The 25,849-nt window shown below is 37.0% G+C and overlaps 3 protein-coding genes across 3 annotated transcripts in view; 1 reads left to right on the forward strand and 2 right to left on the reverse strand.

Annotated features, from left to right (window-relative positions):
• Positions 1-330: 330 nt before the first annotated feature.
• galm (galactose mutarotase) lies at positions 331-3,331 on the forward strand. Its single transcript, XM_056761116.1, has 7 exons — positions 331-680; positions 1,375-1,529; positions 1,641-1,847; positions 1,991-2,072; positions 2,334-2,484; positions 2,581-2,755; positions 2,862-3,331. The coding sequence occupies exons 1-7, from the start codon at positions 494-496 to the stop codon at positions 2,937-2,939; spliced, it is 1,035 nt and encodes a 344-aa protein (XP_056617094.1). The 5' UTR covers positions 331-493; the 3' UTR covers positions 2,940-3,331.
• Positions 2,963-13,761, reverse strand: dhx57 (DEAH (Asp-Glu-Ala-Asp/His) box polypeptide 57). Its single transcript, XM_056761115.1, has 23 exons — positions 13,670-13,761; positions 12,908-13,341; positions 12,540-12,758; positions 11,230-12,122; positions 10,945-11,141; positions 10,097-10,218; positions 9,800-9,998; positions 9,505-9,629; positions 9,287-9,420; positions 8,779-8,833; positions 8,468-8,682; positions 8,161-8,277; positions 7,941-8,037; positions 7,242-7,415; positions 6,935-7,135; positions 6,302-6,578; positions 6,123-6,218; positions 5,171-5,254; positions 4,957-5,094; positions 4,775-4,849; positions 4,565-4,699; positions 4,269-4,469; positions 2,963-3,810 (listed from the first exon to the last, which is right to left on the reverse strand). Exons 2-23 carry the CDS (start codon positions 13,315-13,317, stop codon positions 3,667-3,669), a joined length of 4,308 nt encoding a protein of 1,435 aa, XP_056617093.1. The 5' UTR covers positions 13,318-13,341; positions 13,670-13,761; the 3' UTR covers positions 2,963-3,666.
• A 7,705-nt stretch (positions 13,762-21,466) lies between these two features.
• epas1b (endothelial PAS domain protein 1b) overlaps positions 21,467-25,849 on the reverse strand; it is a 52,951-nt gene continuing 48,568 nt past the window's right edge. Inside the window, exons 15-16 of the mRNA XM_056761150.1 lie at positions 24,751-24,903; positions 21,467-24,648 (exon numbers count right to left, since the gene is read on the reverse strand). Coding sequence (XP_056617128.1) covers positions 24,497-24,648; positions 24,751-24,903 — 305 coding nt within the window. The 3' untranslated portion in view covers positions 21,467-24,496. The remainder of the gene's footprint in view (positions 24,649-24,750; positions 24,904-25,849) is intronic.

Consider the following 25,849-nt stretch of genomic DNA (forward strand, 5'->3'; position numbering starts at 1 on the left):
GCAGTAGACTTTTTAGCTTAAAAGGAATTTAGAGGTATTATTTGGAGAAATCATGATGTAAAAAATACATTGTGTTATACATTGGCTAATATGTATCGTATGTATACTTTTTGTTAATTAAGCAGTTCATATTTTAAATGTTTAATAAAGGAAAATGTGTAAGGAGGACCTTATGAACTAGATAGCATTAATTTCTTGGGCTGTTTTCATTTTTTTTAAATGGGTCGGTAATGCACGTTGCAAAATCTTAACACAAATGCACAGTACTGCTCCAATCCACATGGTGGCAGTAATTTACCAACAAACTATATAAACTGGCTTAAAATACAACAGAAGTGACTACTTCAGTCGGAGCGCTACTTTGTACAGTAGTTTATTAACTTTTAAGGTGAACGTTAGTCGTGTTCTGTTCATAGTAATTCATTTTAATGGTGGACTTATTGTTAGTTATAGCAAATCCTGTGTAGAGTAAGCGTTGTGATCAAGTTTCAGGATGACAGAAGTGTGCAAAGAGGAGTTCGGTGTTGCAGCAGGTCTGGGACCGGTGGAGAAATGGACCCTGAGCTCAGACAGTGTCCGTGTGGAAATCCTCTCATTGGGCTGTGTTATAAAATCTATTACAACAGCAGATCGCAGCGGTCAAAGTGCGGATATAGTGTTAGGATACGATGACTTAGAAGGCAAGTTCTGCCATTTAGTATAAATGTCTTGATCACAAATGTAAATAATTTGTTTTATGACTTTGATTATTTATTGTTTTCTCTTAAAATGACGTGTCTTGAAATCTTTCTGGACCGTAATAAGATTCAATGGAGAACAATAAGAGACCTAAGTGGCACACTTGATGTGGTTCATCTAGTTTCATCAATTATTTCAAGATACATCCAATCCAGATATAAAATGAAATTAAACAGTTTCTCCAGGACCATTACTGTAAACCCTTATTGTAAACCAGATGGCCTAACACCCACGACTAAAATTATACACAACTGAAAAGGCTGTAACAATTCAATGTAAAAATTATCATTTAAAAATGCTTGTAAGCAACCATTTTATACCATGAAAAATTTTGTATTTTCATAGGAAGCACATATAATAATATTAAATATGATTTTATCATATACACAGTTTAATAGACGATGCTTAAAACTAGTCCCAGACTAAAATAAATAATTGAACTGTCTTAACTGAAAATAACTGGTTGCCAGTGCGTTTGTTTTGTCTCAAGATGCACACCAGTTTTATAAAAGTATTAATAAAGATAAAAAGTACTGATTTAACAAAGGTCTGGTCCTGGTTTAAGCCAAATATGTAGCTGCACACTATTTAAAGCTGTAAAATGATTTAATGATAACTATAAACTATTCACTTCAGGTTATCTCTCAAACCCACGCTACTTTGGAGCTGTAGTTGGCCGTGTGGCTAACAGGATAGCCAAGGGCCGGTTTGTGATCAATGAGAAGGAATATAAACTGGCTATAAACAATGGACCCAATGCTCTACATGGTGGACTACGGGGCTTTAACAAGGTACTTGTTGCACTTTTTTGGAATAGAACTTCTTGTACTTTTTGTATAGACATAAACTTTAACCTTGTTGTAGGCATTTTAGTGTAGTTTGTGTCTATGTGTATTTTATAGGCAGTTTGGACAGCAGAGGCTGTGAAAAGTGGAGTGAAACTGAGTCACACTAGTCCAGATGGTGATGAGGGATACCCTGGAAACTTAAGTGTATCCGTTATCTACAGATTGGAGAAAAACACACTGAGTGTGTTATACCATGCACAGACTGACCAAACTACACCAGTCAACCTTACTAACCATTCTTACTTCAATCTGGCTGGACAGGTAACAGCACACAAACTGTACGTGACGTATATAGTATGGTACAGCTAAAATCCCAGACAGACAAAACATATTCCGCCTATATTCCATGAATATGAATGGTGTTTAACCATAATCACAAATGTTCTTTTGTCCCTTTTCTATAGGGCACACCAGACATTTACGACCATGAGGTAACCATCTCCGCAGAATCTTACCTGCCAGTAGATGACACAATGATCCCCACAGGTAGTGTTACTGAAATCAAGTTTTAGTGTCTAAAAGTCCAACAAGTATTTAAAGTTCACCAGCAAACCCATTTTCCTTTAATAAATCTGAGCATATTTGCAAATACAAGATATTAAATTACAAACTGATTTAACAGCCCATGTCTTGTAAAACTTTTGAGGTTTGGATTGTCCATTCTGGAGAATGTTGCATGAAGTTTTATAATATCTGTATGGTTTCAGAACTCTTTGATACGGTCTTCATACCTTTCTCCATTTACAGGAGAAATAAAACCTGTGGAGGACACATTGTTTGACCTGAGTAAGCCTGTCCTACTTGGCAGCAGACTGAAAGAGCTTCCTGGTCCTGGCTTTGACCACAACTTCTGTCTGTGCTTACCAGGTGAAACACAGCTGGAACGAAAATGTGCAAGGTAACGTGTATTACATCTATAAGAATATACCTAACTGATGGTGTACCGTTGACTACTCAAGTGTCTTAATACCTTCCTGTTCCTTGCTCTCCGTAGAGTGGTGCATTCTGGGACAGGACGTGTTCTGGAAGTGAGCACTACTCAACCTGGGATTCAGTTCTACACATCCAACTTCCTGGATGGAACAATAAAGGCAAAAGGGGATGCTACTTACCCCAAACACAGTGCATTTTGTTTGGAGACCCAAAACTGGCCAGATGCTGTTAACCAGGTAATGTAAATAAACATACATTACATTTAATATCAAGTGTGTCTAGTAGAATAAAAATCAACACAACTTCTTTTAATGATGACATGTCTCCCCTCTCCTCCCTCAGTCTCATTTTCCTGATGTTCTGCTGAGACCGGGAGAGCAGTACACACACAGCACACACTTCACATTCTCACTAATCTGAAGTCACATGAGGCTGCAGTTCACTTTCAACATTACTAAACAGTGTTTTATTATTCAAAAATCCATGACATTGTTATTTCAATGGCATAAATATTTGCATTGAAGTGACTGCAAAAACAGACTCGACTCAGATTTCACAACTGAAGCCAATTATTACAATTATTATTAAGTAATCAATTTGTGACAAATGATCAGTTACTTAAATTTGTTATGAAAATGAATGAAAATGCGACATGATGTTTTTACACGTGTTTTCCCCATTTAAAACAAATGAAATTAAAGCAAATAAAACAAATGTCACTTTTAAAATAAAATAATTGTACTGTGTTTGTTTTAAGTAATTGAAGGTCTAACATGAAATTGTATTGTAATAAAACAGTATGTGAATCACAACACCGTTTATTTGATTGGACGCATATAGTAACGCATACAGACATGTAGCCATAAATACCCCATGATTTACATTCAAGATTCATGCACATGCTTTCTGTGTTTAAATAATTGCAACATTGTATTATTTTACTAAAAAACAGTCCAATATGGACTCAGGTTTTAAAGGCTGTTTGTGTAAAGTAACACAACACCAAACAAGTTTCAAGTGATTCCCTGATTCATCCAGCTCTTGATTTGTTTGTACTGCGATAAGACCGTTTTTGACAATCACGCCACTTTCATTGAACCGTGTGTATGTTGTTGTTGTGAAAACATGATGGATGTTACAATGTGTGTTACTGTGTTGAGATAAGTGAAACAATAGTGTGTATGATGCGGGACCCTCGAGGGCAGCTGATCAGATCCATGCTGGGGTTTTTGATCTTCTCCTCTAAGAGCTGATCCAACTCCCAGCGCAGCTCTTTCACCAGCTCTGCCACCTACACAAACAATACAAACAACCCAAATGAATAAAAAGATGACATGAACAAAATTTGTCTGTCTGTATGATTGAAATATATGTAACTTGGGGCAATTTTAAGCATGCAAAGTCGATTTGTTTAACAAATAATTGTGTATTTGAAACTGCTTTAGGGCACTAGATTGTGTCTGTGTTTGGTGTAGAGCTTACTAAATACTGCACAATATATGAACTGTATGCTGCCTATAATTTTGTGTTATTAAATACCCAATCTAACTATTAAAAGAATAGTTTAAAACACATTTGTTTATGTTGTGAGATGCAGTGTGCTCTGTTTTCACATTTAGACAAATGTAAAATGTAATTTTCACATTACACAAACTATACACTACACAAATATCAATAGTGTATGTTATCAATATGTGTATGTAGTAGTATGTTATATGCTATTTCGAACATAGCAAGAGTCTGTTTTACCTCATGAGACGCGGCAGCGAATCTGATCCAGCCGTCGTCCAGAGAGATGGTAAACTCTCCACGTTGCAGCTCCACGTTGACCTGACCCCCACCGAACAGCACCATGGGATATACGCACACCATGCTACAGTCACGGATGAACACTCGACTGGTCTTCACTTTCTCATGGTACACTAGGTATGGGCTGTCATAGTGCCTCACCTACACAGAGTAAAACGTTAAATATTTGTGTACAAAAATTGTATATATCCTCATAATTCATACATTTTCATAATTATTATGTAAAATAAAATTACAGTGTAGTTGATGGATGAGGGGTGTATGTGGACGGCTCCATCATTCTTGGTCATAAAACGCAGTTCCTCTGCTTTAGGCTGCATCTTCATAGCGCCCTTACTAGTGATCTTATACTTCCCCTGAGGAGATCTCACCTAAACACACAACACATTTTACACACTTCATATTGCACAGATAGTGCACTTGTTCCAGAGATTTGAAGAACTAACCTGCACTACATTAGGATACAGGGCTGCACACAACATGGCTGACATCAGCTTTGTGTTATCAGAGTTCGAGTTTGCCTTTGGGAAAGAAAACGTATTTGTTTAAGAAACAGCCGTGTCCATGGGTTCTTGTCAGCACCATTAAAAACTTGATATATTTTTTTAATATATGGACGCAGTGTTACCTCATATCCTGTGGCCTCCAGTATACCATCAGTGCCTTTCGAGCTCATTTTCTCAATGACTCTGGCCTTCAGTCCATCCTTCACAAAGCCGATGTCGGACAGCAGCTCTGCAAACTGCCTCTTAAGACAAGCTATTTCCTGAGAGATCATGTAAAACATCAATGTTATCCCAAAACGACTGACATCTACACAGCCAATCAGAGTGCATTCTCACCTGTAAGCCCCGGATGGAGAGGAAGTTCTCTCTGCAGTACTGATAGCCAGCCCTTGAGCCGCTCTGTGTGGCATTACACCAACCCTGAACAAAACACACATGACAAACAGCACATTTAAGCACATTGTCACTGTCCTTCCAAAACCTCAGATGTCCAAATTTGCTGTTTTTCAGGAAATGGATAAAAACTGTATTTTTTAAATGATCAAATTTTGTGTTGACAAGCACTTTTAAAGACTTTATATTGATTAGATGCTTACAAAAACTAGTGACAAACATAAAAGTAACCACTTAGTCTATTGCGACAGAATTGTTTTATTCTAGGCTCAGGGAAGTCTGCTCAGTTTAGAGTACTGGGAAAATTAATTGCACAGCGTAACAAATAATTGTTACGTCCGACCTTTTTATAGGTCTTGTAGCATCAATGTTTTAGTGTATAATTAACTCACATAAATTTTAAGCTTGTATCATTAATTACGATATATCGGTATATTGAAAATAAACAAAAAATGTGCACATTTTCAGATATTTTAACAATTGTTTTCCAGTTGTCACTGTCAGCAAAATCTAGAAATTTCTGTAGCACAGAGAAGGTGGGATGAAGCGCTGATGGGTGACTATTTCTGGAACTTGGTTTGTGAGGACAGTATTAGTCATTAAACACAAAAACGATCAAATGTACACTTCTGAGGTTTTGGACGCCTCATTTTTACTGTTAAACGGTTGTTTTGAGCTTAGTGTTATGCCAATACCTTGTCATGTCTGCATACGAGTAATACAAGCAAAATGTATAAATGTTTGAAAATGTATTTAAATACTTTTTTGTGAGTACTGTCGATAGTAAAAAAAATATGATTTTCGTATGCGTGTTAAACTTAAAGTGAAAAAAAATACATTGTGTTATCCACCATATATATCAAGTATCAATATATTTGTCTGAGCTTGTACTGACCTTGTATGCCTGCAGCAAGGCTAGATGATCACTGTTACCCAAAGCAAAACTCAGCTTCCTCTCATTAGCTTCCTCTCTTTTATCCCAGGGAGATACCTGTGAGTGAGTCAATTGCCATTAACAAACCCCTACAATAAAGTATCAGCTTCTTGATTTTACACAAGATTCTTATGACTTACGAATGGGCTCTTAAAGGCCAGGCTGGCAGCGATGGTCAAGGCAGGGTCCAGACAGCGGAAGATGGCTCCCAGAAGCATGAGTTTTCCGATGCGGACATCTACAGGCAGACAGGCCAAATGCCATCCGAGCGGCGTCAAAGTCTCCTCCTCCGTCAGAGCTCCGAGAGCACACAGACGCTGTTTAGCCGCTTCCAGACTATCACCTGCAGGAGGCTCGATAAGCTGAGAGAAGACTGAGTCCAGAGGACGTTCTGCAAACACCTCCAGCACCTTAACCCTGAGAGAAGCAAGTTTTGCAGCTTAGTTTAAATAGCTACTAAGAACTATTTTAAAGAAAATCGGACTTCTTTAAAGGGATCGTTCATCCAAAAATGAAAATCCTGTCATCATTTACTCACCCTCAGGTTGTTTCAAACCTATATAAATTTCTTCGTCCCAATGAACACAGAGAAAGATATTTGGAAGAATGTCAATGATTTCCAGGAACTGAAAATGACAACTATTCTTCCAAATATCTTTCTTTGTGTTCATCGGAACAAAATAATTAATACAGGTATGATATTACATGAGCTGAGTAAATGATGAAATGTTTCATTTTTGGATGAACTATCCTTTAAGCTGTTTTCTGTTTACCTCAGACACAGCTGCTCTAGAGGAACTCTCTGGATCTCAGGAAGCTGCTGTTGGCTAAGGTGTTGTGTGAAGCGATGACTCGTGAAGAGATGGATGCAGACGCCCGATGCCACGCGACCAGCTCTGCCTTTTCTCTGAAGAGCGTTAGCGCGAGACTCCCACACCTCCTCCAGACTCTCCATACTGCGACTGGCATCATACCTGACACAATTAAACATACCATATGCAATCTTATATCTCATACAGTTCCATTCACTTTTTTCTGGGTTTAACTAAACAACAATGTGATGTGTGCAGGCTCTCAAACCTCTTCTCCTTCATCCTGCCTGAGTCTATGACATATACCACGTCATCAATGGTGACCGAGGTTTCAGCAATGTTGGTGGAGATGATGATTTTGGTCACACCCTCAGGTGGGCGGGTAAAGACCGCCTGCTGCTCCTCATTGGACAGTGATGAGTGTAGAGGATAAACAACACACCTGAAATTATAAACAAATAAAAAACATCATCATTATCTACGAACTATAGGTGCAATCTGTAACTTTTGCTTCTATCTCTAAATTAGAATAGAATAATAATTATTTGACAGTACATTTTTATAAGATTATCACTGCATATTGAGGTACGGTTTGGCATTATTCAATACGGTTTTTAAAAAGTAGGGAATGAAGTAGTTCACTCAGGTTGAGGACGCCACTACAAAATGGCTGACACCCCTGATATAGTGCTATATAGGAGATAGGGAGCGGTTTCAGACACACACCCAATGTCTTTTTTCTTTCTTTTAGTTAAAGGGTGTGAAATAGGAATAAAACATGTTACTCAAGTTTCGTGAATTCACTCATGAAGAAACTGGCAATTTAGATGAACTAAAAATTCAACTATTACCTCCATCAGGACAGTTTTGCGAAAACAAAATGGCACATCACCAGTTTTCTCCTGTGATATGTTTTTGTAGTGATAAGTTTAAAGGCATTTGTACAGTTAAACATCACCAACATCACCTGTTAGCTCTTCTGTTATTAAACATCCTGTTAGACTGCAGCTGTTCATATAACTGCTTGATTTCAGACAGTCCTGGCAGAAAGACTAGAACTGCACCTGCGATCCACCAACAACAACATACACAGAAAAAAACGTTTTGAACATTTCTTTAACATTTCACTAAAGGTTGTCATTTCTCCAGACATATGAAGTACCACATGAACTTGGAGTTTGTTGTACCTGGTGGGTAGCCATGGTTTCCGTCTACAATCCATTCTAGCAGATTCTCCACCAGATCCAAGTTAATTTTGTCCAGATCCATGGCAGCCAACGTTTTCAACACAGACTTTGAGTAATCTTAAAAAGAGACGTCCATTAACACAGTGTACTCACTCAAGTCAAATATACAACATCAATTGTTGAATCTTTTCATTCTTTAATATAGATTGTTCACTTTTTATGATCGCTTTAGACTAAAATATAGACAAGAAGGGAAAAAATGAATAAACAATGAAATGACACAATCATACTAATTCAGTGTTCTTACTGGAATATCGGACTGTGAGCTCCGGCAGACTGAGCTGTTGGTCTGGGACTGAGTCTTTGACTGAATCTTTATTTATGAAGTTGGTAAAGGACCAGCCACCATCATCATCAAAATCTTCCACACGACTCTGCCCCTTCCCTGTCCTGACACTTTGACCGTGTGGATTGTTCTTCTTTGTGGAACGCCGGTATGGACTACCATCCTCAATGACATACCTTTACAACATGTAGAAATTCTCTACTATAATAAAACTTGTATTGTTGTGTAACAACACAAAACAATCATACACTATCAGTATAAAAAACATGTACCTGGTCTTAGCAAGGGCGTCTTCAAGAAAGAACTGCTCGACTGGAAACGTACGTCCTTCAAAAAGGAATTTCAGTGGTTAAAAACCAATAGAAAATTTGCAAAACATAAATATTTTAAAAACATTTGGTGACGATAACTGTAATATCAGCCAGCAAATCATAAATAATAAACCAAAGGATTTTTAAAAGGAAACACTAGTCACTGTAAGTCCCCAAAAATAGTGTTTAAATTTAGTTAAGATAAGGTTTTTCGGTTTGATTCTTTAAAAATAAAAGCTTGTGATTTCATTCAACAGAAAATTCGACATGCAGTTGCTGTGCAGTGTAAAACTTGCTAAATACACAAAGACATTCAGAAGAATGCAATAATAGACAAATGTAACAGTAACATATATTAGCATGCAAATATTATATTACATCATGATCTGAGAAGTGGCACTAAGTTGCATGAGTGAATAAGACACAGGGCATCTGTATGAGTGTGTATCAGTGAGGGTGATGAGTTTACCTGGTATGTGGATGCTGGGGCAGTTGTTGAAGTATTGTGAGAAGAGCTCTGCGTTCAGCGTGGCACTCATGAGAATGACTTTCAAATCAGACCGTTTCACAATCAGATCCTTCAGAACCAGCAACAGAAAGTCACTGTAGGACAGGATTGGATTCATGTTACTGTCTGATTCACGTTCTGAAATGGTGCCGTTGTTTGGATGTCAGCATTTTACGAACCTTTCTTCTGTTCGCTCGTGAACCTCATCCACGATCACATGACTGACTCCATGGAGCTCAGCATCACCTTCTAACATCCGCAAGAGGACACCCGTGGTGCAGAACAGCAGTCTTGTACTTGAAGACTACACAAAAACATTCAGTCACTGGATTATGTAATTTTGTGGTAATGTTTAGGAATATATAGTTCCATTTCAATTAACTTGTAACTTAATATTTGGAAAATATTTAATGCAAAGTACTGGCTAAAGTAATTGTCAATGGTAAATATATGTATAAAAAATGTATGTGTTACCCTAACAGTCTCCAGACGGATCTGGTAGCCTGTAGAGTGACCGAGGGCTTCTGCTCGCTCTTGGGCCACCCGAGTCGCCACAGTGATGGCAGAGATTCGCCGTGGCTGAGTGCAAATAATGTTGGCGACTCCCTCCGGCCGTCCAGTCTGGAGGAAACGATCCAGGATAAACTGGGGAATCTGAGTGGTCTTTCCACACCTGTGTTGTAAAGGGATGTTCAGAGACTTGTTACAGACAGTAAAACAACTGTGGTACAAAAAGTTTGAAATGGAAGTCCTAAAGGTCATCTCTCTTACCCTGTCATTCCACTGATAACGAGAACCTGACTTTTATCCAAACACTCCAGAATGTCCTTTCTCTTCAGCCATGCCGGTAACTTCTGCCTTTGCTCCTGCATAGATGTATACCGCCTGGAGGACTGGGAGAAAGAAGATATTTAAAGTTAAGAAGTTAATCTGTTAAAGTTAAAAGGCACGAAATGTATGAAAAAATCTTTCTATGGATTCAAATGTTGTTGGAAACACAGTGCTAGCGGTTCTTGGATACTTTCATGCAAAATTCATACACATGTTGCTTTTAATAGCACTAACATGTCATATGGACTCATAAGACGAGACATTACAGTAAATGTTTAGTGAGCAAAACTTTTATGGTCTATATTTGCCAACTTCAAGCTCGACAGCCATAAAAGTCCACCCTTCTTATGTCACAGTAGAAAGCCATGCAGGATTGGATATTGTAGAATTACATCAGTGGATTTCATTTTTGCTATCCTATCCCTCACTTCCATAAATAATCTACAGCATCCCGCATCCGCTAGTAAAAAAAGATCAAAATGATATCTGGTTTTGATTTGACTGTATATCTGAATCTAACAGTGTCTAGAATGAGGAAAAACGAAGGGCAAATTGACTCGATTGTAAGAATTTGAATCCTGACATTCAGTTAAGCCCGTCCCGCCCTCAGCTCGAGACATACAGTATGTAATGCAAAGAAAATATGTTGCTTGGGGGATGTGATGTCTCCGTTTTTTATTTTGAGGGCATATAAATAAGAAAAATTAACCACACAAATACATCATTTATTATAACAATGCAACATTAAAAAAAATAAGAATAGTCATTGTAAGTGACAGATGTGTTACCTGTTTCTTCTTAAACTCCCTGCAGAGTTTCTTGTTCTCTTGCTGTATTTGCTCAGCTTTGCTCTCAGTCTTCTTCACCATCCTCTTCCTCAGGTTAACATAGCTCTCATTTTGCACCGGGATACTTTTCTCTTCGTCTTCATCATCATCATCCTCTTCTTGCTCATCGTCGATATTCTCTCTCAAGAGGGCTGCATCTAATTATTATAAATATTATTTGAAATATTATAATGTATTTTTTAAAAGGAAATATCTTGATTTTACACTCTTCGTCCAATCCCTTACCTTCCTTTTGTCTCAATCTGTTATGTGTGCTCTCTATAGTCTTGATTGACTGATCTCTGTTTGCCGTATGGGTCGCAGGGATGTTTTCCAAGACATTCTTACTGCGGACCCTCGCTGGAGTGGCAGTGGGAGGAGCCAGCACTGGAGGTGGAGAACTGTACTTGTGATGAGTAACTGACATCAGCTCTCTGACAGGTCCATCCTCCTCCAAGCTGGATATGAGGGTGTAGACCACCGGCTCACCCTCATGAGCCGCAATAAGGGACTGCTCGAAAAGACACTCAGTTACACTGAGGCGACCCGCGCCTGAGAGCGATTCATCAGTGGTACTGAAGGCAACAAATGGTGGTTGAAAGGGGTAAAAGCTGCCTGGCTGGAACCGAATCTCAAGCTGGTACACAGGAGGATCTACGCTGTTAAATCCCGGTCGACTCGGTCCAGAAGTATCTCTGGAGGTGCTGGATTCAGTCTCACGTTGGTGCTTAAACTTGCACCGGTTTCCAAACTTACAACCTGCACCTTTCAGGTAAAACTTACACATCTGATTGGACCTAGACCGCTCTTTATGATTGGCGGAGTCTGAAATCTTGGTCCGCTGTTCTTCCAGCCACACCAAATCGAGATCAATAGTCCAAACACGACTGCTGATGCGCTCACAGAAGCGTTCCCCATAGATGGCGGTCAGAGCCAGTGCCTCTTCCTGTCGCAAAGCTACACACTCCTCCTGTGATGGACGGTCAGATGTCTGAGGGCTCAGGGCACTAGAGCCGAAACGTTCTGTAAACATTTGGGTGAGGAGGAGCTCTAATGTCGCTCCAACGTCACCACGCCCACATTCTTTTCCAGTTCCCACCTCCAAAGCTTGCCTACTGCGTTCGCGGTCAAAACCATACCTGTAACATAAAAGATTACATTATGCATCAATTCAATCTTTTGTAAAAATAAACAGTACTGGACCAGTGTTGTTTAGGTTTTCTGAAGTAGTCTATATGAAGTATATTTAAATATTTGTATATATTTCTGGGTGTACTAAATCAATACTTTTATGTGAAGTCATTAATTTATCATTATGATCATAACTTGTGCAATATAACAACAGCACAAATTTGATCATGGTGTGGGTGTGATTTTCTGGGTGGTGAGTAGGTTGTACTTAGACCAACTTTCTTGGATGTACATTTACTTTGTAAAAGTGATAAGTGATTATAAGTGATTAGTGATGAGTATAAAATAAATGGTTAGCTATTCATTCAAATGGTAATAGCACATATTAGATGCAAGTAGATGCTTGCATTAGATATCGTCAGTACCTGCAAAGAGTGCCCAGAGCAAACAAGGAGATCACTGGCTCTGGTTTTGTCTGCTTCTCCTCTTCCGAGTCCTCCATCCGCTCATAATCCTCAGCACATTTCACTCCATCATCATGAGTAACCCAGAACTGACCTTCCTCACGATGGTCCAGCTCATCATACTCCTCCTCCTCCTCCACCTCTTCATCTTCTTCCTCCCCTGCTTCATAATCAGAGCCGCTACATGACAAGATAACATCATTGAAGAATACATGCATTTTAATGTCTGTAAATGTATAAATGTGTGTTCCCTCGATGTAGAACCCATTGCCTTTGTGTTTAAAATACAAAAGATCAGAAACTATCAGGTGTTAGAAAGTCAACCTCACCTGCAGGTTGCGTGATACTCTGGGTTTTGAAGTTCTCGCAGCAGTTCTTTGACCTGTAGCTTGTTCTCAGATGTCATGTGGATCTTCTGTAGAGGCAGTTGCACATGTTCTGGTCTGAATCTCTCTCTCATCTGCTGCTCCTCGTGTTTTCTGGGAGGCACTTGAGCTCTTCCTCGCCCTCTAGGACCTCCACGGCCAGCTCCTGAACCTCTGGATGAGCTGGGTTTAAATGGCCGCTTCGGTCCCAGATCCAGGCTGAAGTCATCTCCATCATCCCAGTCTCCAGTGGCAGGCTTCCTTCCGCCGCCTCCGCCACCACCACCACCTCTGCCACCACCTCTACCTCCACCTCTGGGTTTATTAAAGCGTCCTCCACCCCGGTTGGGTTTAGTCCTCCTGCTGCCACTCATCACTTCAGCTCCGTTTCAATAAATCTTCAATCAAATGAAATATACACGTGTCTATGCGTTTCACAAACCATTCAAAGTTATCATGGAAAGCATGAGTTCCTTTTAATTGTAAACCTGACATTTAAACAATTTAACATATACATCGTAAGGTCTAAGACTGCAAAACATATTCACGCAACGAGTTTGTAAGGCATAAACGAGTTCAGTAAGCGCAGTAGCAGATGTAACGTTAGCCTACTGTAAGTAATAATGTAGGGCCGGTTCTGCACATTTGTTCTTCAGATAGCTATAATCAGTACCTAAAATCAGTAGAAAATACATATAAGGATCATATAAATGTAAGCACACTCACCGGTCATATCTCGCGCATCACCGGTATAACATGAATCATAAATTAAGTTTCGATTCTGCGAAATGAAATCTCCGGCAATCACATGAAGGCAGACACGTTCTTCTGGCAAAATAAAAGCCCTATCTGGACCAAAATAAAAGCCCTTTCGTTTTTTATTTATTTTATTAGCGCAATATTTTACGCAAAACATTGTTTTATTTAAAATATATATAGAAACAATAATTAATTAAACGAGCAAATAAACAAATATGTTCTTTTCTAACACATGTACAACGTACTTGATAGTAAATGAATCTGCATTTTATACACATATTTATAATCTTACAAATAATTATAAATACTTTACTGTAACTGAAATATAATATTTATGAGTTGCCTAAGATATACATTTGGAGTTTCTTTTGTTCCTTTAAAAAAATTCAGCTACAAATGAGATTCCTAACATTTTTGTTTTGAGCAACATAATTGTGGTTTATAGTGTATACCTGCCTGGTACACCTAATACATTACAATTATAAGACCACTTTTTTAGGCTTTAAGTGTTCCACAATTTTTTTTTTCGATTAAAGAGAAGATGTAACGCTTCAAGTAGCCAGATAGGGGAGCTATGTGAACAGAGAATGATGTCTGTATCTGGCTAAATGTATTAATGACAGATTAGTCAGTGGGGAAAAGCACTTAAGGCCGACATTATTGTTTTGAATTCAAATCCAAACGTTATGTTCTCTTTAAAATTCATAGCAAAGTGGTTGTTAGATAACTAAGTGGTCCTCTGTTATACTGTATACTGCCCAAGCACACAGGGCATGTCGACATTTAGGCTACACTAAATGTTATTTGGTCACATTATTTTTGACCCTGTTTACACTTCAGATTAAATGAAATAAGTAATCTTAATTTATGATTGTCTTCTACATGTTTCTTAACTAATGGCCATTCAAGGGCAGTTTGTAACACTTATAAATTCATAAAATGTTTTTTGTGTGGGACAGCTTTAAGGAGTGTGTGATGTATTGTAGCTGCAGGGATAGCGAATGGAGGGAATGGCAGAATTTAAAGGGGTCATATGACACGGCTAAAACAAATATTATCGTTTGATTTAGATGTAATGCATGCATACACAATTTAAGGATAAAAAACGGTGTATTTTCCTAAAACCGTGCATGTTTGTATCTCTAGCTTCTCTTAAACGTGCAACATTTTTACAAAGCTCATTGCTCCGAAAAGCGAGGTGTGCTATGATTGGCCAGTTAACCAGTGCGTAGTGATTGGTTGAATACTGCAGGCGTGTGATCGAAATGTAACGCCACTTACCATATTTGGAACATCAGATTCCAAAGCAATTGTACTGACAGGTACGCCCACATTACTTTCGTATACATTTAGGGGGTCTTCGTCAAATCATACCACGAACTGATGTAGATTTGTGGGGGTGTGGTTACACGAGGCGTTTCAGGCAGGTCTGGGTGAGCATTTGCTTTAAGATAGAAGGCATCTTTTGTTCCGACACTTACATTTTTGCAATTTTACGTGTCTAGTACATGCATGGGGAACTTTTAACACACCAAAGACACAAAAAATCACGTATTCGCGCCATATGACCCCTTTAAGAAGATCCAAAATTTGCTCCTGAATAAGACAGAAAACGAGTGGGAGAGGAAATATGGATATAGAAGAGGGAAACTCTTTGTCTGTGTCTGTTCTTTAGATCGAACAACTGTTATATATCAAGAACTAGAACAAAAGGGAAAAGGGACATTTTCTCATACATTTGGACAAATAGTGTAGTTCGTTTTATCACTGCAAGTTGTTCGTGTTATTGACAAGTCTTTATTTCAAGCTATCTCTTTCTTTTTAATGCCTTGCGGATATCCTTCCTGCTTTCCTCTGTTTTTATACTGATAGACGTTAACCTTTTGGCTTTCTTCATTTATATTTGGTCTTTTCCTAAACATTGAAGCAAGAGGTCAAAGGGTGTGGGGTGGGCTTATGTAATTTTATTGTGCTTCAGTGTAAACAATTAGTGGATACACACAGTAATGACCGCCACATTTTGTTGCCTGAGAGCAGAAGAATGCTAACAAACAACATTCTGTATTGAAATGTTTAACTAAACAACAATCAAAATATTAAATAAACTAAATGTGAATGATGACTGTTTTGATGGAGCTACTTTGAATCTGTGGCTTCTCAAGCCTCAAATGCTCCAATTCATGTCATGCTACACTTTTAGCGTAGTAATTGTATAGATATATTCAAGTTCTTAACTAACTGCTGCTTTCTATATTGAGCTTACAATTTCAAATATGTATTTCATTATACAACCAAACGAAGACCAATTTTCTAATTTATCTTTAATCAACATTTCATATTGCAGTTATTTCAGTCCAGTGTCTGTTGAGTTCCAGCAAAGTCAAACCTCAGGAATTATAATCACTCAACGGCATTGTAAAAGACTGACAGCATGAAAAGACTCATAAAAATTGCGATAAAATCAGGGTAGCGGCAAGGTTTGTCCATTTTTGACCTGACACTGGATTAGAAATAACCCAGAATAGTTTTAGTGTATGTGATATTTGTGTGACGTGATATAAATATTTAATTGTTTCCTTTGCAGTGTTCATTGAGTCTTTTTTGTTATGTTGACAACTTTGTCCAGTTTTCATGCAAAAATGCAAATTGTTTAACACATAGTAAATTAAAAGAAATAATTTAAATGTCTCTTTTCCAGAGTTACAAACAATAAACATTAACAATCTTAATAAGAATGACATTAAACCCCACAGTGCACTCACGTTTATGTAAAGGCAAACAAAACTCTAATAAAACACCCTCATTTATTTATGTATTTCTTTTTTATGAAATAGACTATTAATCAAAAAAAAAACAGAGGAACATGCATTTTGACATACAGTAATGGTGCCCAAATAGAACCCCCTGGTTCTATGTGCCATCATAACAAAAATACACAAAAACTATCTGGAAAAAGTCTTTCTGGAAAACAAAAATCTCAGTACTATTTAATAGTTGTGCACACTGATCAAACTTTTTTTTGAAAAAAATGCTCTTAATCTTCCAAATGTGGAGGCCAGCTTTAAAGGAAGTTATGACTGGAAGAAGTCATGGAACCTGGAGGAGGAGTACATATCTTATGCCCCCCAATAACATCAAAAGAAAATGAATGGTGACATAACAGTAGGTTGGCATCAATTAAAAGGCCTATGCTCCATCTGTGATTCATCCTCCAATTAAATTACTGATGCCCTGCTTGTTGCAAACTGGAAACTCCTCGATGGAAACACACTGCGTCTCATTGAAGATGAGCACAGAGCCTCCCACAGACTACTGGGTTTTCTGGGACACTAAGCACTTTCGTTCCGGGACAGGCCTGTTGTGTGACAAGGGCCGATGTAAGGCCATAGAAGCCCCGTAAATGATGGTAGAGGATGACAAGTCAAATGATAAAAACCAAACACATCATACTGAAATACAAATGAGCACAGGGAATTCAAGGTCTTGTTTATTCTTATCATTAGTGTCCCAACATAATGACAAATAGATTTCTCCCTGCTGCTGGCTTCATTGGATGTAATGCTCCAATTAGACAAGATTGACGACTGAGTACCGTCAAAGAGGAAAGTTGGTTGAGTTCACAACAGTCTTAGCAGTCCTGTGCGATCGGGGAATGGTTTTTATTTTTTTATGGAGTATTTTCAGCGTTGCATTCCCAGAATTTTTTTGTTTATTCACTTAAAAAACATACAAATATGCAGTCGTTACCTTTAAGGTGAACTGTATCGGTTCTGCACCATGTGGCACCAAAGAGATAAGAACTGTTTCAACAGCTTTGCCGACAAATGATTGCACTTGTCATGCATTACTGAGATAAACAGGTGGTCCAACCTTCCCCAAACCTACACCATTGAATAAGTTAATGTTGAGATGCTCATTGTTTAGAAGAATGAAGAAGAAATAAATAAATGAACATTTAGAGGGGTGTTTTCTATATTGACAAGGGCGAAAGTGGCCAACATGGGGGGATCGATATCTGGAAAAAATATTTTTCAATTCAACTTTACAGTCGGGTTGTATTTGTTATTAAATGCAGTTTAGCTATCATAAATGGACAATTAAAAATATAGTTTTTAACATGCATAACTATTTTATTGTGTAAATTATGTTAAAAGCTTGTTTAATAATAATTGTTAATGTTAGTTAATGTCAATACTATTGTTCATGTTAATTTATTGTGCATTAACTAGGCCTATTAAAGTCCTACTGCGTTCGATGATTTTATCATTTAAAACTCATCTTTAAGCATTAAAATTGCACATGTGGAAGTTTTTTCATATGATGATAATTTCTTCAGGCCTGAAAATGACTTGAATGTTACTTTACACCCTTGCTTTATTTATTATATGTGGATTCATGAATATGCAAATTAGTCCACGCATTGATTATAGACCATTGATTAAAGATGCCTCATTGCCTCATCTTGTTTAAAAAATGTTGTCATAATGAAAAAAAAATGAAAAACCTTTATTTCTCACTTAAATAATATTTTGTTATACCTTAACCTTTCCTTTTGAGGGCCTATGATTATAAAATTACGTGTAAGAAGGAATTTATTTATTTTAAAGTTTTATGTGCTGACTATTTTAGGTTAGCCGATAAAAGAAATTTACATTGTAGCCATGTTAATATTAAAACATGCTTTGTGTGAATTGGAAATTGGAAAAGTGCGTACGTGGTTTGTGTGTTCATGTGGAAATGACCTTCATTATTTAAAAAAAGTTTTATTTCTCAGCCAGTTGTGTGATACTCTTGGTAGCCGGTGTTTTGGACTCTTCAAGAAGGAGGAAGTCCCATGGCCTGAATTGGCAGTCACTCCCATTTTCCTGCGCTTTGTTTTCTTGTTCACTATATAGATCAGAAATCTCTGAATCAACGGATCCAAAAATGAAATCTTTGTAGTTGGGAAAAGAGTGGAAGTCTGGTTTTCGTAAGGAGTCTAGTTCTCTGTCCATGGGAAGGAAGAGGCACACAAAGCCTTAAGGAGGGGATTGTTATGGTTGAGATGCAAGCTTTTACCCCTCAGGAGGGTGAAGCTGGAGCTTGTGTCAGCACTCTAAACAGTGCCATCGCCAAGACTAACGCTGAAAAAACTACTCCAGGGAACACATAGGAAGAGAAGCCTCTCATCGTTAAACTGCTTTGCTTGTTTTCTAACATTTCTTCCAGTGTTTTTCTTTTCCACTCGTCATTGGTTCCAGAATAAATCATGATTAAACATGCATTTGTCCTTTATAGGGGACAGTTCACTCAGAAATTAAAATTCTTTCATTTACTCATGTTATTCAAAACCTGCATGACTTTTCTTCTCCTGCAGAACCTAAAATAAGAGAAATTTCGAAGAATGTTGATATCCAAATAACACTGACCCACATTGACTTCAATTGTATGGACACAAAACCACTTAGACATTTCTCAAAATATCTTATAATATCTTATCTTTTTTTTCATACATGTTTTGAATGACATGAATTATGATTTTTAGCCCTCTCTTCAACACAAGCAAGGTTTTATAGTTGATGACGTTACTCTAATACAATGGTACACTGTAAAATTTTTACAGTTGGATCAACTTAAAAAATATTCAAAATTTTGTTTAGTGTTTGTTTAAGTTCTTTCAGCTTATATTTCCCAGCTAACAAAAGTGTAACAAATGATCAGTTGGATCAACTTAAAAAAATACTTCAATTGATGACACTTCCAAGTTAAATTTCCTAGCTAAGAAAAGTGTTTCCTTGAGTTGGGCTCTTGACCCTTGACTTTTAAATACAAATTAGTTTGCCACACTGTGTTTAAAGTACATTTGTTACTTTAAAATCTGTGTGTTTTTAAAGTATATTTATTTTGGCAATGCAAATGAGAATTTTATTGACTGATGATGGTTGTTAAAATGTCCCTCATCCTGTAGTTTGATTCACTGATCTCATCTAGATTGCATGTTTAGGTGCTGAGAGAACATAATAGTGGAAGGGAATTTGCTTCCATTTTGACGTATAGAAAGATTCGCGAGAACTGGACACAAATTTAATCTTCAACTCCAGAAGAGTTTAGACGCACACAGACATCAGTAATCAGTGTATGAATCTCAACAATGGTGTCAATCAACAAACGAAAGCTTCATGCTGCAATGCATGCTGGGTAACATCATAATAGAAAACTCATTCATGATTCCCAGCATGTTTTGCAGTTGATCGGTTTATCGGAATTAATCTGTTGATTGTCAGCATTGTTGAGTTTCATACACTGATTCCTGGTATCTGATCCAAAAGTAAAATGTATATTTTTTAGATTTATAGGCACATGTGTATAAAAATACTGTAAAGTGGGGATGTTATAAAGTATATCATGAATAAAACAGTATAACATCCTTTGAAAAATGTATTTTCCTCTACCCTAAAGAAACATTTGGTTTTTAGCACGTGTCATATGGCTCAGTGAACATTTTGTGGTTGTTAATGGGCCAACAGAAGTGTTGGAGGTCTTTTGTGTTTGCTCAAACGTGTCCAACGCAGTACCTGTGCAAAGACCGGGAAACCGTGTAAAGCAACCTCCATTTGTGTCCATTTGCCCATGGAAGCTGGAGGGGATGTACGTCATGTTCCAAACAGAAATAACAAGGGCAATAACAAATAAATGAGAAAGGCGGTTGGATTAGGCAAAAGTCCAGCAGACAGTTTAGTACAAAAGTGACTCCACAGGGAGGAGAAGGGTTGGTGTGTCTGTGTGCCTATACAGGTTAGATGAGGACACCCTTTTTTGCTGCTGGTCTGCTGACCCGTTGACATAATTGTTATTGATGTTTATGCAGCCAAAAATGAAAATTCTGTCATTTTAGACACAGCACACAGGTTTCTCACAACAGAAGGATTTTATTTAGATGAACTCATCCACTAAAATAAGAACCTAAAATAAATACTTTGGAATCTTTTTTGTTCAAAGTAATCTGATTACAACTGTTTTTTTTTTCAACATGTTACTTGTTCTTTTCGGCATTGAATGCTCTTCTTTTGGTTGCAATGGGAAAGAGGGACACATTTGCCAATGGAAAATTCTTTTAATTAGCATGTGTGTTTTGGCGAATGTCCCGGGCTGTTTAGGACCTTTCCTGAGCGTGCTGTAGCAATAGGTTTTTGGGGACATTTTTGGGGTAGAAGGGCTTCTTCAGTGGGAAACTTTTTAAATAAGTGTCTGTTTCCTCTATAGGTTTTAAAAGCCAGGAGTTACATGATTTAGGTCAGTTTGAACGGCAGTCGGCACATAAGTGAAATGTGTCTGACATTTTCTGTCAATTACTGTAATAGTGCTATTTTACATCTTTTCTTATTAATAGAAATGAAACAAGCTGAACTGTTATATGACATTGAAATGAAATAACAGTCTGTTAACTTTGACAGTGCCAAATGCACACAGTGTAATTGTGACTGATGCTTTGTTTGTTTTCAGAATAGCTGGGCTGTGGATTAGTTTCAGAGCTGGGGGGCATCTATTGAACAGTATGATGAGTGCATTTGTTTAAAACCAGATCAATATTGCGTTTTACCTGAATAACATAAATTATATAAAGTATATAAGTAAATGTAGTTTTGGGACAATTTTCTGTTATCCATCTCATTTTTCTATAAAAATATTTTAAAAAAAAGACAGAAATAGACTTACCATTATTTAATATAATAACATTGTCATTCAAAGGAGACAGTATTTATATGAACACAAAGAGACCAGCAATGGAATTGATATGCTTTAATAAGATATCAGTGCAGAGATACAACTTCTTATTGGGTAAAATTTCCCATACAGTAATGTCAACAATAATCTTAACAACAGTAATAATGTCAATATAAATCTAGAATATTAAAATATGCACGTACTTGCTTAACGTGACTAAAACATCTATCATTTTAATAGAGCACACGTTGTCAAAATAAACCACTTATTTATTACGTCAGCACCCTAACGTTGTCTTTAAAGTTGAAGAAAAACCAATCAGATCAAAGTTAGGACAGATTTATTTGAACTTTCTGCCTAGCAAGGGTGTGAGATTGGTGAATAAAAATTTACCACTGCAATCTGCACGCATTGAGAAGCCTCAAGTCAACACCAACATCATGGCTTCGCAGTTAGGGAAAGCCACTGAACTAAAGGTTTTTTGTGAGACTTTAACTTTGGCATTAATTTCTTAAAATTCAAGTAATAAATATAAAGCATTGCTGTTTTGTGTGCGATATGGCTAAATGGGTAGGGCTCACTGGCTTTTAAATGTTTTTTTGTTAAGGCACCTTTTTAACAGTTTTAATGTGAGATTATTGCCATTATTAGGTTGTGATAAAATAATTAATTAATAAAACGAGGATTAAACACTGTAATGTGCTGAGTTGACTTTTTTCACTATAGATGCTATTTCTAAAAAAAACCTTTATGATTTAAAATAAAATATTTGGGGGAAAATATGCATAACCTTAAACACCCTTAACAGCCATCTATTATATTTCTCAAGATGTGGAGAGGCTGGAGAGATCTGCATCAGTGGACAGACTGAACAGTAACTATCTCTCTGTCTGTCCCTCACTTCTTATTCACCTGTTATCTCTTTACGTGTCTTGTCTATATACTCATATTGTGTCTAGTGTAACTGTCTATCACAGTTTCAGATAGACTGTCCTGAAATTAAAATATATTTTCAAGATCTTGTTTTAAACCCCCTCCCGTCTGCAACATCTGTGCAGCTCAGTTTCAGCTTGGTCTCCGCTGTTTTTCCTAAAATGCCTTAACAAATGGAACATGGGTTAACTCACAGCAAACTATGACATGTGAACTAAAATAAACTTTTTGTAACAGGACTTACAAATCAATTCAAATGCTAAATAGACTGTTTAGAAAAATAAGGCACATATTACACATTTATGAACAACATTAAGCATCTCTGTCTCACTAAACACAGCCCATGTCAAATCTAATTCCAAAATCAAAAGTAAAATTGAAAGACATTTTGGATAAATAAAATTGGACAAATGTTGATCTTTTTGGATCATTAGGATATTTTGCACTTAATTTACAATGTATTCAGGACAAATAGGAAACATTTTCCTTAACGTCCTCATTACTATGATTGTTTTGTATTGCTATCATTCTCAGTGTTCATTATTATTGAATTTTTGTAACTGCAATTACAGATTTTTTTAATCGACAACGGCTGTACAACACACTATAAAAGTACCACCCCAATATATAGACATATCATCATTTAATCCTATTACACTAAGGATTAAATGCACTACTGAGAATCTTGGAATATATTTTTGTGGGTTTAGGGGATGATTGTGAGTCACATTTTTATATACTATTGTGATTTTGCAATTTTTACTTTAGATGTTGGGGTGAAGAATGACCCAGGCGTGTATCTGACAGGTTTCATGACCTCATCCCTCTCCTAAATAAGCTTTGCTCAGTTGTGCATGCACACAAACTGTCAGAAAGCATCTCACACAGCTAAACATCTCCAGTCTGCAAAACAAAACAGGCTCATTGTAGCATAAATTGTTCTTAATCTTTGTCACGTGCCACTCTGTTTTCACCAGGGCTTAAAATTTACCAAAGGACACATGAGGATGTGTTTGGTTGTGTGTTTGTGAATCCGTGATAAGCATAAAAGAACATCACATCTAAATATCTTCTGTCTTTATATTACAACTAGTAGTATTCAAATAATATGCGGATATGAAAACGGAACGATTCAACTTTAAAGACAACCTCAGAGTTGACGTTAAACTCAATTAGAATAAAGATAGTTAATGCTATAATGTAAGAACAAGTGTGAGCAAAACTGCGTTACGCAATATTTTCACAACAGCAAGAAACTGCTCAAATAAACTCATATCCAAGCCCTCAATATGCTACATAACCTGTCTAAAAAAAAAGAGTCTGGGAATCATTTTACTCCGATTTCTACTTTCAAATCAAATTGTACTGGCCTGCCAATAAACATAATATTCATTTGCATATTTGCAAATAAATACCACCATGAACGAACACGGGACACAAGCACTACAGCTTTTTTACTATAAGGACTCTGATTCACATCTACTGAATAGACAAGACAAAGTACCAGGACAAATAAGCGCCACGACACATAACTTTATCATCAAAGTATAGAAATCTATAGTAGAAATCTTAAGATTAAAGCTTTGCTTTAAATATGTATGCTTACAGCTACATGTATTGAGAGTGGTCTCCAGAATAAGGCAATAAACCGACACAAAAAGGAAGCCACTAAATAAACAAAATAAGGCACAAAATCATTCCAACATGAGTTTTGAAAGTGGTCAGTGAAGAAAAGGCTTAATGTGTCAGAGGTAGGAAAGTTAGAGCAAACTGGAGAAATTACAGTAGATATTTTTCCTTTTGTGTTTTTTTTTCATTGACAGATAACATGAAGACCAAATGAGAATTTACGGAAGATGTCTTCACCAAAAGCAGACAACCAGCTGGCCAAAGTCACAACACCACAGTTAAACTCCTCCAAAAATACTTACGTTCATTCAGAAACTTTATTTTAACTAAAAAAATAGCGCATGTATATAATTTATGAAGATGTAGAGAATAAAAATAGACACAAAGCTACATTTGCCGTCTATCCAGTCACTGTGAGAGAGTGTATAAGAGTAAATGTGCTAAGCTGGGATAGTTACTATCAGCTTGACGATAGTGAGATAAGCTTAAGAAAGACTGACTGCATCTCTGTTCACTTTACAGACTGCTTTAGGTGGCCTGATCTAATGCCTTCAGTAGGTCACTACCCTGGAGCAAATAAAGATTTCCATGCAAGGGGACGTTGACCTCGCAGTCATAACGCGTCAGTTCGGGCAGAGAGTAGGTCTTGAAGGAGGGCCCGATAAGACGACTTGCGATTCCTGCAAACACAACCAATTCTGAGAATCAGTATCAACAATGCATACATGTGCAGATGAGAAATGCAGATTTGTTTGTGTGTCGTTTTAACAGCATGAGCTCACCGTCCATTTTTGTACAAGTCTGTATGTTGAAGTCTCTGTAGGTGCAGCTCTGCTCTCGATAGCATTTTGCAGCGTTCTGTCTGGCCTCATTACCTGGATACTGTATCTTGCTGTGCTGGTGGTCCATACCTCCACTATGGATCATGCCTTTGTCTAAGTACAAAAATGTGTTTGATGATTAATGATTCATTACTTTATTCTGATTGGCCAATTGTTACATTCCAAAGTCTGATATTCCAAGATAACAAAGATGTTGCAAATCATTTTGACAGGCATAATTACATTTTACACAAAAAATATATATAAATATGTATTTTTATAACGCATATGACATTATATTGACAAATGATTAAACCAAATTGCCTGTTCCTGTCATTTTAACGTCGTTTCTTACCTTAAAACCAAAAGCAAAATGGTCTGCATCCGTTAAAAATGAGCAACTTAAATATTTAAAATCAGTATTTAGTGTTAAATAACTAGCCGTGTAATAAGTGGGATAATGTACAGACACCTGGCTGTTATCTCAAGAATAAACCTCCAAAGTGTGATCAGGCCCAACGCTAGGAGCCCACTGGAAAGTCTCTATAATATATTGGTTAGCACGTGACATATAGTGGTCTATAGTTATGCTTAGTCCTGTAAAATAATAAAATGACAAAAGCATATAAATAAATGCTAAAACTTAACTAAAATTAACAAAAACCTTAAAATATTAATAAAAACAAAAAAACTAAACTTTGATTAAAGGGTGTTGTTTGTATAAGTAAAAGATGTAAGAGTTATAAAAACAGTGATGTTTGCTTGTAATTTTGGGCAATTCCAAGGTTATGGACGTGACATAAAAATGCTCAGAGAATGCTGTTTGTATTTTACTGAACCCTTGTTGATCTAAACATTATAAAAATTCCAGTCTACAAAAAAAATATATATATAAAAAGGGAAATAAACATGCATTATGGATGTGACAAAAAAAGGATGCGTTTTTTTTGAGATACAATATGTGACAATCCTGAAAATGGCACCTGACTATGAAAGATCATGCACTTAAAAAAATTTTGAAGAGAGATCTCACATGGGTAATGGAACCACCAAATGTTAA

The sequence above is a fragment of the Triplophysa dalaica genome, chromosome 11 (assembly GCF_015846415.1).
Source record: "Triplophysa dalaica isolate WHDGS20190420 chromosome 11, ASM1584641v1, whole genome shotgun sequence".
In the NCBI taxonomy this organism is placed as follows: Eukaryota; Metazoa; Chordata; class Actinopteri; order Cypriniformes; family Nemacheilidae; genus Triplophysa; species Triplophysa dalaica.